Genomic DNA, 13,910 nt, shown 5'->3' on the forward strand with positions numbered 1-13,910 from the left:
ACATCCGACTGTGATTATGAGGTCCATAGGGTGGCACACATTGTAAATAAGAATTTGTTCTTAACTTACTGGTTACATTTAAATATATATATTTGTATATGTATATGTAACGGATGTGAAGGGGACGGTTTAAAGTTATACTTTTACATATATATATATATATATATATACATATATATATACAAAATGTCATACAGTTAATGTTAACTGACTATTGTTATCTCAAAGAACAAAACGTATGAATTATCCTAAACCTGTGTTAAGCCTAGCCTGTCAGACCTTATTTTCGGCGTTTATCCCCAAACCCTATTATTTCCCTGTACCTCAGTGTTCTTTCCCCATTAATCCCCCCACACACTTTTTATTACTACAAACTGGCGAGCTGTCTACCCGTTAGAGGCGAATTTCCACCACGCTCTTTAACCGATGTTTTAAAAATCTTCCTAATCTTTCTTTCCGCAAACGAACACGACTCCGAATTGTATTTTACTTTTCAGTCGCATCACTGACACTGTAATGTCAATTTATGTCCACTAAAGTGGCGACAGAGTCTTAGCTATACTTTTGGACATGGTAAATAGTTTGCAGCTAGAGTGAAAGAGGCGAAGCGAGAGCAAAGATTTTTAACGAACGCAAGATAGACCACAGCCTGTCGTTTCCAATTGGAGCAAATTAATCATAGTGGGCAGAACAAGCAAGGAAGTGGGCAGAGCCAAGCACAAGCTGGCGATATCCTTCCTATTGGCGCATTCTAGCATGTATTTCAATATTTCCGTTAGGGAACGCTTACTATGTGACGTGTACGTGTTCAATAACGCAATTCACCCATGGCCGCATTATAAACTGCGATTTTTTGGAAACTTTTGTAAAACGTAGTCCACTCTGTAATTTTGTGAACAGAAAATTATATTAAGATCAAATGTTTCATTGATGAGAAAATAACAGAATGTCGACAAAAATCCATCTATCTCAACTTCTCCCACTGTGCTTCCTCTCATTTTATTTGGTGAGTGGAAATGCCAACCAGATGCTTCATATTTATACATCCGGTGAAACATCTGGCTCATTGTTCTGTGGCAAGAGGGTCCACTCGCGTCAAAATCTGTCCACGTGGGAATAAAGCAATAAGCAGACCGCCTCGCCTGCCGTCCCAAAGACTGCCATTGTTAAGGCGGAGACTATATATTATATAGTGTATCTCTGGTGCAGCTCATATGCCAAATGTTAGAAAGCCTCTCCTTTCCTGGTACTGAGTTAGTCCCAGGATCTTGTTTAAGCCTGAAACCAAATGGGCAGCTAGCCACATTGGCCTTTAGCATCTGTCAGATGCAGCATAAACCTTTTATTTACGGAACAGTGGGTATATAGCCATATATTTAAATTTTTCTGAATATTTTTTCCTGTGTGGATCCTTCATCAGGTTCATACAATATATGGTTTTACCTTACTCAACCCAGTTCATGACAGAAACTGTCAGTGGCATACAGAAACAAGATACAAAAGGTGTTCATCCCTGCATTTTGCAAGGCCCTCTCTGAAACAGTTGATGAGTCATGCATTTACAATTTTTCTGAGTTGCAGACACCTAGGTAATCAAACATGGTGCACTACTACACCACCACATTCAACCTAAGACAAAATTGACCATATTGCAATTCTACTACTAGGGATTCAAAATACTGTCGCCTTTACCAACATCTAAAAATAAAACAAAAATTACAAACAAATTACAAGTTGACAAGAGATACTGCATGGTGGCGCACCATCCCCATGAAAAAATAAAATAAAGTCAATTGCAAACGAGACAAGTAACAAAGAGAAGTAAAAAATATTTATTGCAATATTTGCTCCGCCAGAAGTGCTGGGGGATCCCTTTTCTCTCTTGGGTGACCTTTGACCTAATACATCAAATTCTACATTTACAAAAAACTCCCCTGCATGTAGGCCACAGATACTGCACGCTTCGCTTTCAACAGAATAAATTATATCCAAGAGACTCCATTGTACAGCATGGGTAAACAAATAAAGGGAATAAAACATAAAAGAAAAGGTAAAGGTTTTAAAAGTAGCTTCCCTGGAAACTGAGCTAAGCTAAAGAAATCCAACCGGTGCTAGGTTAAACTCCAAGAACACTTTATTTAGAACATTAACAGACTAATTTCCAACATTCACTTTGTTTATTATTTTTTTTAAACAGAATTTGTCAGAGATAAACATTGTTTTTTTTGTGTGTTAAACTTTGATACAGTGGGAAAATCAAACAACCGAGTTGCTGTACAACAGCGAAGGAGCTTCCACGCAATGTTATCCAAACATTTCCTTCTTGTGTTTTTTCTGTTTAACTTAAACATATCCTGGATCCAGATTAAAATGTTCATCACAGACCAAAAGTTCACAATACCTGCTCTCCTCTCTCTCTCTGCTATCTCGTGCTTACATTTATGTTTTGCATGTCTGTAGTATATTTGTCTTTTCTGTATTAGAAAAACGTTGTATCCTCATAGTAGAGTTTGGCTGCAAAGAGTTTGTCTGAGAATAACCGTATAGTCGATTAGGAAGTTCCCTCCTTCGCTGAGTACAGTGACCGTAAAGTCTGCACCACTCTGTTCGTCAGCTTGTGTGCACTCGTCAAGGCGATTTTCTTGTAAATAATGTCAGACTCCTTGATAGTGTCCACCCAAGGCACCGTTTTGCGTCCGTCCCGTTTCTTAGCCTCGCCCCAGACTCCAGAGTAGGAGCCAGCCATCCATTGCACTCTGTAGCCCGTGTTGGTCTTCTGGATGATGCGGGCGATCTGCGGCCGGTCCTTGTACTTGGGGCAGCAGAGGGCGATGACGTCCCTGGCGGCCAACGTCTCATTCATGTGACCTGATGCCTCTGCAGAGTCGCCGTGCTTCCTCGACCGCCGTGATGACTGGGGAGAGAAACAGCAGTGTTACACCTCACATAGCATTCATTTACTACAACATCCAACGAACTGGAGAGAGCACATAGGTTTAAGAAGCCAACATGGCAGTTATCAGTCTTCTAATAAATCCTTAACAGGGACAATAACAGCTGTATGACAGTGCAATAACAGGCTGCTTAGGGCTCACCACTGGGGTTTTCTCATCTCCGTCGCTCTCGTCGTCGTCCGTCTCTATAGGAGCCTGGTGGTGGTTCTTGTGGTCCTGGTGGTGGTTTTTGTGGTCCTGGTGGCTGGGCCCTCCCAGCAATGAAGTGATGGCTTTGTTTCTGGCGTTAGCGCTGGCTGACGCCTCACCTTCCTCATCCTCTTCATCAGGGTCTAAATGCTCCATCAGTAACTTGAACTGAGAGAGACCAGAATGTTAACCAGTCTGCTGTGCTCAGACATGGCTAGTTTAATTTAATGCACACCGTTTACAAAGTACAAAAAGGAACTCAATCTGGTTCAATTCTGTTTAAATTCAGGAAGTAAATTGGAATTCCAATCCATATTTTCCTTAACTCCATTACAGGACCCTAAACTAAACGACTCAAGACTTTAAAAAAAGGAAATGTGGTCAGAGTGAGCTCTTACATCTAGGTACTGTTTGACGATCCTCCTCTTGATGTCGTAGGTGAGTTCTACGTTGGCCAGGTCAGAGGTCAGGAAGTCCAGTGTCTGGTGAGGGCTGAAGTGCACGTGACCCTTCCTGTTCACCGCCTTCTCGTATACCTTGGCCGATTCCGTTGGAGAGTACTTTTGGATTTTACTTCAGTAGGCAGAGGGAGAAGTTGGATTTAGGTTAATTCCTCATTAAAGTGGCAATATGTAACCTTTTGGGCGACCTGACCAAATTCACATAGAAATGTCAGTTATAGATCGATCATTCAAATTGAAAGCAAGTAAAGAGGCTGTAGACCTGCTCTATGCTTCCCGTTCTCAAATTTGTTTTTTGCGTCTTTTAATTTTATTATTGTACATTAGCTTCAAACAGATGAAACAACAATATTTTTGGTTATGGAAAAGTTATTTCACAGCGGTTTAGATGGTACAATGATTCCCTTACACTATACTAGCTTATTTTGTCACAAACTGAAATTTGGCAAACTAAAAGAAACGTCCCCTTTTCAGGACACTGACTTTCAAAGATAATTCATAAAAATCTAAATAACTTCACAGATCTTCATTGTAAAGTGTTTAAACGCTGTTTCTCATGCTTGTTCAATGAACCATAAACAATTAATGAACATGCACCTGTGGAACAATCGTTAAGACACTAACAGCTTACAGACGGTATGCAATTAAGGTCACAGTTATGAAAACTTAGGACACTACAGAGGCCTTTCTACTGACTCTGAAAAACACCAAAAGAAAGATGCCCGGGTCCCTGCTTATCTGAGTGAACGTGCCTTAGGCATGCTGTAAAAGGGGCATGAGGACTGCAGATGTGGCCAGGGCAAGAAATTGCAATATCCGTACTGTGAGACAGCGCTGACAGCTGATGGTCCTCGCAGTGGCAGACCACGTGTAACAACACCTGCACAGAATAGGTACATCCGAACATCACACCTGTGGGACAGGTACTGGATGGCAACAACTGCCCGAGTTGCACAATCCCTCCATCAGTGCTCAGACTGTCCGCAATAGGCTGAGAGAGGCTGGACTGTAGGCTTGTAGGCCTGTTGTAAGGCAGGTCCTCACCAGACATCACCGGCAACAACGTTGCCTATGGACACAAACCCACCGTCGCAGGACCAGACAGGACTGGCAAAAAGTGCTCTTCACTGATGAGTCAGTTTTGTCACACCAGGGGTGATGGTCGGATTTGCGTTTATCGTCAAGGGAATGAGCGTTACACCGAGGCCTGTACTCTGGAGCGAAATCAATTTGGAGGTGGAGGGTCCGTCATGGTCTGGCGCGGTGTGTCACAGCATCATTGGACTGAGCTTGTTGTCATTGCAGGCAATCTCAAGGCTGTGCGTTACAGGGAAGACATCCTCCTCCCTGTGGTACCCTTCCTGCAGGCTCCAGCATGACAATGCCACCAGCCATACTGCTCGTTCTGTGCGTGATTTCCTGCAAGACGGGAATGTCAGTGTTCTGCCATGGCCAGCGAAGAGCCCGGATCTCAATCCCATTGAGCACATCTGGGACCTGTTGGATCGGAGGGTGAGGGCTAGGGCCATTCCTCCCAGAAATGTCAGAGAACTTGCAGGTGCCTTGGTGGAAGAGTGGGGTAACATTTCACAGCAAGAACTGACAAATCTGGTGCAGTCCATGAGGAGGAGATGTACTGCAGTACTTAATGCAGCTGGTGGCTACACCAGATACTGACTGTTACTTTTGATTTTGACCCCCCTTTTGTTCAGGGACACATTATTCCATTTCTGTTAGTCACATGCCTGTGGAACTTGTTCAGTTTATGTCTCAGTTGTTGAAACGTATGTTCATACAAATATTTACACATGTAAATATTTGCGAAAAAATAAACACAGTTGACGTTTCTTTTTTTGATGAGTTCATTAGAGTTTTAGCAACCAGGAAATGGCGGAGCGTTTTCTGCATAGTGCAACTTTAACTGAGAAATTGTCATGGCAACATAAAAAGACAAGACATATCAGTATATTGTGATCTTCCTAGCTCTGTCTTTCATGTCCAGTGAGGCGGTAAGGTGAGATGTTATGTGGTTGTGTTCCTCCTGGCATTGACGTACCTGTCCGAGAAGCCGTAGAGGTTCTTGAGATGCTGCTTTAGAACCAATAGTAGTAGTATTCCCTGTGAGGCGTTGGCAAAGTCCAACAAGGGGATCGGGTTGTCAGGCAGACGCTGCATCACCTTGTCCAAGTCCTCCATTTCCAGGTCAGAGTCAGAGTCTGACTCCACAGGGGCCTGGGCCCGGTGTTTGGGCTTCTTGGGCCTGTGGACCACCTCGTTGTCCTCGTCACTACTGTTGGAGCTGATGCTGTGACGGTGATGTTCCTCCTCTGATGACGACGATGATGATGAGTTCTCCTCCTCTGACTGGTACTTCCTCTCTTTCGACTTCTTCTCCCGCTGCCTTGGCTCTTTGAGAAGGGACTGCAGAGAGGACAGAGGAGTGAGTCAGTCATTCACAACCAAACAAAGGCTATTGTTAGGGATTGTTATAGGATATAAAACCCACGACAGCTTGTAAAAGTCTATAAAAGTTAGTGTTTTCACAAGCCTGTGCACTTGTGGCTACGTGTGATCTTTGAAGTACTTATGGCAAGGCTGCTGACAAACACTACATAGTGACGTGTGTATCACCTACCTCCTTGAAGGACTGCAGCAGGTTGCTGCCGGACACAGACAGGGTGATGTCAATGTGGTGCATGATGAAGAGAGGCTCCTCCTGGATCTGGTAGGGGAAACAGGCTAGGTTGTCTGCCATGTACAGGAGCATGTTGACCTCAATCTTCTGCAGGGGGAAAGTCACAATACCAAACATTACTTCACAAAACTGTTAATTTTGTCTATAAAAATAAGGATTGTATATGAATGTTTACTGCTATAATACTGATTATTCTTAGTGTGTGTCTAGGGGGAAGGAGGAACTCACCGAGCTGTCATCAAACAAGTTGAGCAGTGAGATGAGGAAGGCTCGTCGGTGCTGCCGGTTGGATCGGACCATGGAGAAGAGGTGGGCGCAGAGGGCGGAGGTGGTCTCGTCCTGCCGGTAACCCCGGATCACCGTACCCTTAGCTGACCAGATAGCCTGCTGCACCTGGTAAGACATCTTCATCCCTGCCACGGCCTTCATCTGGACACACACACACAACCAAACACGTTCTATACATTGATAACATACTGTACAATAGATGATCACATTACCAGCCTGTTGAGAGGCCAGTCTACTCTTCCTACCCTGAGACCAGTCTACAGACAGAAACACTCACATGGATGAAGCCGCTGTATTTCTTATCAATCTCCACCAGCTGCTGGTCTGCCTTATTCCTCATGGTGGGCTCTGGGTCCGTTCCCATGGCAATCAGGTAGGGCACACACTGAAACAAAACAGGAGGTTGGGTCAACAGGGATTACAAAGCTGTGGAAGCACGTGGTTGTATACTGGTACTTCACCCATAATAACACTTATTTATTCCAGTCCTAAATTAAGTAAAAACCCTGTGCACAGCATTATGTCCAGTTACACATATTAAAGGTTCAATGCAACTGTTTATTAAATCATTTCTGGGGTAACAATTTAGTACCGTCCTGTCATGGTTTTCAATTCAAATGGTCAAAAAGAAACAAAAATAGCTTCTTGGCAAAGAGTCATTTTTCAAGCAATAATTTAGCTAGGACTGTCTGGGAGTGGCCTGAGTAGACAGTTAAAACTAACTGTTATTGGCAGAGAGGTTTGGAACTCTTTCTTATTGGTCTATTAATTAATTTACCGCCTGGTGATGTGCACCAGAGGCAGCGGCCTAGACCGCTACACCACCCTAGGCCAGAGCCTTTTCTAATTATTTAACTGACCAGAGTGATGTGCATGCCTTGTTTGAGAAGAGTAGCCCAGTGGTGTGTACTGTCAGGTGGAAGCGTACCTGTACAGGATGGATGAGGCCCTGGTTGAGTGTCAGGGCAATGACGTTGAGGGCAAAATGTCGTACGGTGGACTGTGTGTGGAAGAAGGCCTCCAGCACCTGCTTCAGGTACAGCTGCATGATGGAGCTGCTCATACCTGACGAGATATCACCCATCTCCTTCAGGTCCTCCTGCTTCGACAGCTTCTTCCCTGCAGACGCACAAAGACAAGAGCCATTTAGGAAACTAGCCACTAGGCAACAACATCACGGAGGCATGCCCTAACTAACACATCCAATATCCTTAGCTCCATTCTATCAACTTGAAGATATTTCTGTGCTTGTGTGGACTTCTTTTCTACCTGTATTGATATGAATGAATGAGCTAGGGCCACAAATACAAAAATGTTTGCACTTCATTTTGTAAGTCACTTTGGAGTAAATAGCATCTATATTATATTGAATGGACACAGAGGTGAGACTCACACTGTTGGTCGGCCTCCTGCATGCGCGAGTCTTCCTCCTGCAGGTATGTTTGCAGGTTCTTCAGCACCTGGATCTTTAGGTTGACAGAGCTCTTCCTGTCCGACAGGATGCCATTGTACAGACTCATCACATCCTGCATGAACATCAGCCCTGGGTACTGGATGAACTGGAAGCCTGGAGAATGGAGAAAAGTGGATAGGGAGAAAGAGGGATATCAACACCGAGGGACCAGGGAAATAAGCCATTGGTGATGAATGACAGAAATGTGAAAGGTGCTGCAAAACCAATACAGAAGGGTCATTGTTAGAGCAACACATGGTCTGTGGTAGGGTGAGGTGAGCTTTACCTAGACCAATGATGGCCTTGGTCTGAACTTCCTCATCTTCATGCTTAGTGAAGTACAGCAAAAGCTCCATCACTTTTTCCTTTATAACAACCTACAACACACAAATGTTCTTTAAAAAAAAGAACAGTTGGTCATTACAATGTTAAGAAAAATGAGTCTTCCTGGACCGACCTTTGTGGGGCCCTTGAATTCCTCCTCGTCAAAGTCAAAGTGGCGACAGAGTGCCCCCACAGTGAACAGCGAGCGCAGCAAGGCCGGTTTGTTAGCAGCCAGAACAGGGTTGTTGGAGTCCTCAGAGTGCTGGGTCTTCAGCTTGGTCAGGGCACCATAGTAACGGTTGAAACAAGCCCACACAAACTTGTAGTTGCGAGTGACCCTGTTCACCACAGCTCCAAGACAGCTCACACAGTGTTGTACAACCTGAGAAACAAGATTACTGAATAACTAAAAACAGCATTTTAACACCTTTTATTTGTTCCTTCAGTTATTTTAGTATTGAACCTGGGTACAAGCTGTAGCTTTTACAAGAGACATACCGTCATGCCGTATTTGATGATGAGCTTCATCAGGTCTTCCTCTATGGTGGTGAGGAAGGTCTCAGAGGGGTGCTCCATCAGAGGGATCACCAGCTCAAGGATCTTGGCCACATTACAGATCACCATGAAGTCACTCTGGGTCTGGAAACACAAGAGAAATCCATATTGATAGGGTTTGGCCGGCATAGGCCGTCATTGTAAAATAATAATTTGTTCTCAACTTACTTGCCTAGTTAAATAAAGGTTAAAGAAAGAAAATAAATTGATACAGCTAGAGAGATTTTTATGTTGTGAGTCGAAGCTTGACCCCATTGGTCATGTTGTTGTATAAAACTTGTACCTACAACGATCAACCACTAGATGGCCCTAGAGCTCTCTGTAAAATCAAGTGGACGTTTTTTGCCTTGAACTTTTACACCTGGCACAATATCCAATTACTTATTTCAGAAGAAAAAAAACTTCACAATAACTACAGTAAATTTATACAAATTGAGGAGAGAAAGTGTCCTTACGTTGCACTTGGTGGTGAGATAAGGCTGGATGGTCATGGCATGTTTGACCATCAGCTGGGATCGGATTTTACTGAACAGAAAGAGGGTGGTGATGCAGGACACCAGACGGTTGGAATTCACCCCCTTGTTCTCAATGTCTGAAACACAAACACAGATCCTTCCTTCAGACTCAACTGGACTTTCTCACAGTCCATGAGAGTTCATCATATCATAATCAACAGTACATTCATGTGTCAGTATAACTGGCCATTTAAAATCAAAACGGTGAGTACACCAACGATAGCTGTGAGTGAGCTCCATACCAGTGAGAGACTCTTCATATTTTAGGATGTGTTCCACTAGATTGTCCACCAGCTGAACGCAGGCCTTTCTGGCTGGCTTATAGGCGGCATCTTCCTCTGTCTTCAGCAGCTAAACAGGGATAAAGTAGGGGGAGGTTGTGAGATGAGGCACACAACCATCACAAGTCTGTCTTGAACTCCTTTGCAACAGCTCTCATTAGAGAAAACTGATAAATAAGTCACAGTACAGACATTTCAAGGATGACCTGAAGTAAACAGCATTACTTCATGTGCTTGATACTCTCCATAACCATAAATATGGCCTACATGTGATAATCAATAAACCTGAGCCAATGATAAAAAAAAGTTATGAACAAAACTCCAGGCCAACTATTACCATGTAATACACAGACACAATTCAAAATACTCACATTTTGGAGCAGCTGCTCAAACCAGTCATAGCCTGTATCTTTGCATGCAGACACCTAGGAAATATGGATGTCATCAGGTCAAGACATGTTGAACAGTCATGCCTAAAATACAGTAACACAGACCGATATGTACATTGGAAAGTTATTTGTCTGTTTGGTAGTTCTGTGCTCAGCTTTGAGCCCTGGAACTCACCACATCTGTGATGTTGAGGATCTTGCGGGTCATGGCGTCTTTATCGTGATTGGGTGTAGGGGTGAACCAGAGTTTCTGGAAGGTCTCGTTCACAAGTTTCTGAAGAAGAAAGCGGTGCAACATTTTGAAATATGCAAACAAAGACAGGTAACTTTTGGAAGCCCTGCGACGTATCCATTCACACATGAAACACAGGCATTTACAGATGCAGACAGATACACACCTTGATGCCCTCCTCGTCGTTGACCCTGCGGATCATCTTGACACACATCTCAGTGATCTTGTTGAAGGTAGGTTGCTCCAGACAGATGTCTCTAAGGATCTTAATCACCCTCTTCCTCACACTGATACCCGTATCCTGGAAAAAGAGGGGCAGAATTAATACATTTACATTTGAGTAATTTAGCAGATCTTATCCATGGCGACTTACAGTTGTGAGTGCATACATTTGATGTACTTTTTCATACTGATCCCCCATGGGAATCAAAACCACAACCGTGGCGTTGTCAGCTCCATGCATTACCAACTGAGCCACACAGGACCCAGATGCTGATGCTAAGGCAACTTCCACCATATTTACACAATGTCACTCCAGGGTTACTTATCCCTGTATTTTCTAAATTATATTACAAGCGATCAAAATATATATTATCCAAAATAAGTTAAACATTAAATATATTTCATATTTAAAAAATGATAAAATCGGAGTAACTCTTGTTGAGTAGAGCAGAAATGATAGGTTCTCATCGGCACTTCATTTACTTTGAGAAGCCTGCAGTTCTCCAGCAGAGCCATAGGTGGCAGTGTGGAGAAAAGGATATTACCTTAAATGAACTTTTACACTTGGAATGAACCCTCAGCTAGAGGTGGCAAGAGTCATCGGCCCAGTTCCATTTCTCACTGCTCTGTGTGAGCGGATGCCTTCTCATCCTCCTACAGCCCACAGAAAGGGTTCTGCGCCATGTTATCCTATCTGACAGCTTGTTTGAGTATTGCTCAAAGAGTTGCACTTCACAGCTGTGTTTAGGGTGAATGTCCCGCTGTGACTCGGTCTCTGTGTATAAAGATGTGCGTTAGCCTGCTTGTTGAGGTGTTGTTATGGTGTGTGTTCGTTACCAGTATCCTCTCGATCAGCATGTCGTAGTACTGCTCTGTGAGCTGGGGTCTGCTCAGCACAAAACGCCCCAGCAGCTCCACAGCAGCCTCGCGTACACTGGTGGAGTTGTCCATTAGACGACCATGGACCCCGCGCTGCATGTCCAACTGATGAGAGAAGGAGATGATGAGGACTGAGGAAACACTTATGCACAGACAAAAAGGCTGAGCATATTTAGGTGCATCAGGTTTATTGTTGGGTAGAGCAGACTCACCCTGGCCAGAATACTGGGGTCTACAGCCACCACCTCAGACAAACACTTCATGGCTTTAGTTCTGACAGCTATGGCACTCTCCCCCAGCACTCTCAGAATCTGTTGAAGAGGAGCGAGAGGGATTATTTACAAACCATACACACTTAGAGCACCAAATTAACCACACTCTGGTTCACAACACACATGAAGGAACTTAATCAAATCACTCTCGCATACTCTTACCTGTGTTAAATAAATATCGAAGCTCTGAGCGAATGGCCTCATAGAGGCCAAATATCTGACAATCAGGCAAGAGTCATCATAGTCCACAGTGTCAGAGTTCATCCTGTGGGCGAAGAGAGGAAGAGAAGAACGCATTTGAAAAAAAGAGACACAGGCAAACACTGAGGTTGAAGCACTGACAGTGGGACAGTGAGGATTGAGTCCTACCTCAGTGTGCTGAACTGCGAGGGCGCGGTCTTGATAATGTTGCGGAGGTACTTCTTGCGTGCCTCGGCTCTCTGCATGATCTCTCCGGTGGTCTCGATGTCCTTGGCGTGGTGCTGGCCTTCAGAAGAGTCCTCGTCCCCTCGCTGGTTCTGAGACTTCATGGCCTTCTCCATCTCTGTCAAAGTGTCCCTAAACCACTGGGCAATGTAGAACTTCCTGGCAAACTGAAGGCAGAAGCAGAAATCAACAGTTACATCTCAAACCTGATATGTGAATAACGGCAATGGTGGAAAAAGTACTCAATTGTCATACTTGAGTAACAGTAAAGATACCTTAATAGAAAACAACGCAAGTAAAAGTTAGTCACCCAGTAAAATACTACTTGATTAAAAGTCTGAAAGTTTTTGGTTTAAAATATACTTATCAAAAGTAAACGTAATTGCTAAAATATACTTAGATATCAAAAGTAAAAGTATAAATAATTTCAAAATCCTAATATTAATCAAACAAGACAGCACAATTTTTTTACATTTATTTTAGTTTACGGATAGCCAGGGGCATGATAAAACACTCTGACATCATTTACAAACAAAGCATGCGTGTTTAGTGAGTCCGCCAGATCAGAGGCAGTAGGGATGACCAGGGATCTCTTGATAAGTGTGTGAATGGACCCTTTTTCTGTACTTTGGGGTGTCAGAGTAAAAAAGTACATTCTTTTCTTTAAGAATGTAGTGAAGTAAAAGTAGTCAAAAATATAAATAGTAAATTACAGATACCCCCAAAAAACTACGTAAGTAGTACTTTCAAGTATTTTTCATTGGCTAAGTACTTTACACCACTGAATATAGTGTAGCTATAACTGCAGTATGTTCAAAAAATACACTAACAACTAGAGATGGATCCGTCTCTGCGTTCTCATCCATGTAGTCCAACAGGGCCTTCTGCAGCTGCTGGGTCTCATCATTGCCTTGAGTCTAGGTTGATAACGAAACAGCAACAACATTGTGTTAGCATTTTGCTGTGTAAATCTTGAATGACAGTTGACTTTGAGGATTGTTATGGTCAGACTGAACGCCTAGCTACCTCTCTGAGGATGCGGTCGATGGAGCGCTGGTCCGTCTTGCTGGTGACGCCGTCTTTGCGCAGGCGGGCAGCGACGGTGCCCAGGTAGTCTAGCGATGCCACCCTCAGAGCCATCTCTGTCTGCTTATTGCTAAACTGATGCACCTGGAACAGAGGATAGGGAGAAGAGTGTCATTCAGGCTGCTTTTCCTTCCACAACAGCAAATAACCCCACTCACCAGAGGAGTCCCATGTGCTTGTATCAACAGCTCTACTGCTGACCAATAACTAAACGGTTTAGCTATGACGGATGGACTCACCAGTAGACGACCCAGCAGACTGAGGAGAAGCTCAGCAGCTGGCCACTCTGGTTTGTTCACCGTAGACAGCAGGTCCTGGACAAAGTTTTCAAACAGTGGGCGATAGTCCTCCTCTCCCTGCTTACTGCCACACCTGAAACACAGACAGAGGAACACAGAGGCTTGGTCAAAGAGCTAACAGTATCATAAAGAGACATCTTAGACCATTTTCTATTCTAACAGTTCTAATCTAGTTTGATTGTGGAAATAATGAAAGGTTGTTAAGAGAGATCATCTTACTTCTTTAGGAAGACGGACAGGAAGTTCTGAGCTGCTCGCATTGCCGTCTCATAAGAGTTCGTGATCAGGACATCTTGGTCCACCTGGGAAAAGAGCAAGCAATTGTGAATAAAAGTATTTGGTGAAGATGTCCATAAGATTATTCCTAGGCCAGTCGGCCATCCCTAACCT

At 43.7% G+C, this 13,910-nt stretch overlaps 1 protein-coding gene across 4 annotated transcripts in view; it reads right to left on the reverse strand.

Moving 5' to 3' along the window:
• Positions 1–1,809: 1,809 nt before the first annotated feature.
• Positions 1,810–13,910, reverse strand: part of LOC118391431 (nipped-B-like protein B) — a 68,810-nt gene continuing 56,709 nt past the window's right edge. For all 4 annotated transcript variants that reach the window (XM_035782820.2, XM_035782819.2, XM_035782821.2 and 1 more), the window contains exons 23-47: positions 13,740–13,822; positions 13,461–13,593; positions 13,162–13,305; positions 12,966–13,052; positions 12,079–12,302; positions 11,872–11,974; positions 11,650–11,748; positions 11,396–11,542; positions 10,503–10,637; positions 10,280–10,378; positions 10,087–10,140; positions 9,677–9,785; positions 9,375–9,511; positions 8,863–9,003; positions 8,498–8,746; positions 8,327–8,417; positions 7,981–8,154; positions 7,516–7,706; positions 6,865–6,972; positions 6,528–6,728; positions 6,240–6,386; positions 5,661–6,025; positions 3,542–3,716; positions 3,096–3,311; positions 1,810–2,914 (exon numbers count right to left, since the gene is read on the reverse strand). In XM_035782820.2, coding sequence (XP_035638713.1) covers positions 2,552–2,914; positions 3,096–3,311; positions 3,542–3,716; positions 5,661–6,025; positions 6,240–6,386; positions 6,528–6,728; positions 6,865–6,972; positions 7,516–7,706; positions 7,981–8,154; positions 8,327–8,417; positions 8,498–8,746; positions 8,863–9,003; positions 9,375–9,511; positions 9,677–9,785; positions 10,087–10,140; positions 10,280–10,378; positions 10,503–10,637; positions 11,396–11,542; positions 11,650–11,748; positions 11,872–11,974; positions 12,079–12,302; positions 12,966–13,052; positions 13,162–13,305; positions 13,461–13,593; positions 13,740–13,822 — 3,975 coding nt within the window. In that variant the 3' untranslated portion in view covers positions 1,810–2,551. The remainder of the gene's footprint in view (positions 2,915–3,095; positions 3,312–3,541; positions 3,717–5,660; positions 6,026–6,239; positions 6,387–6,527; positions 6,729–6,864; positions 6,973–7,515; positions 7,707–7,980; positions 8,155–8,326; positions 8,418–8,497; positions 8,747–8,862; positions 9,004–9,374; positions 9,512–9,676; positions 9,786–10,086; positions 10,141–10,279; positions 10,379–10,502; positions 10,638–11,395; positions 11,543–11,649; positions 11,749–11,871; positions 11,975–12,078; positions 12,303–12,965; positions 13,053–13,161; positions 13,306–13,460; positions 13,594–13,739; positions 13,823–13,910) is intronic.

The sequence above is a fragment of the Oncorhynchus keta genome, chromosome 12 (genome assembly GCF_023373465.1).
Source record: "Oncorhynchus keta strain PuntledgeMale-10-30-2019 chromosome 12, Oket_V2, whole genome shotgun sequence".
In the NCBI taxonomy this organism is placed as follows: Eukaryota; Metazoa; Chordata; class Actinopteri; order Salmoniformes; family Salmonidae; genus Oncorhynchus; species Oncorhynchus keta.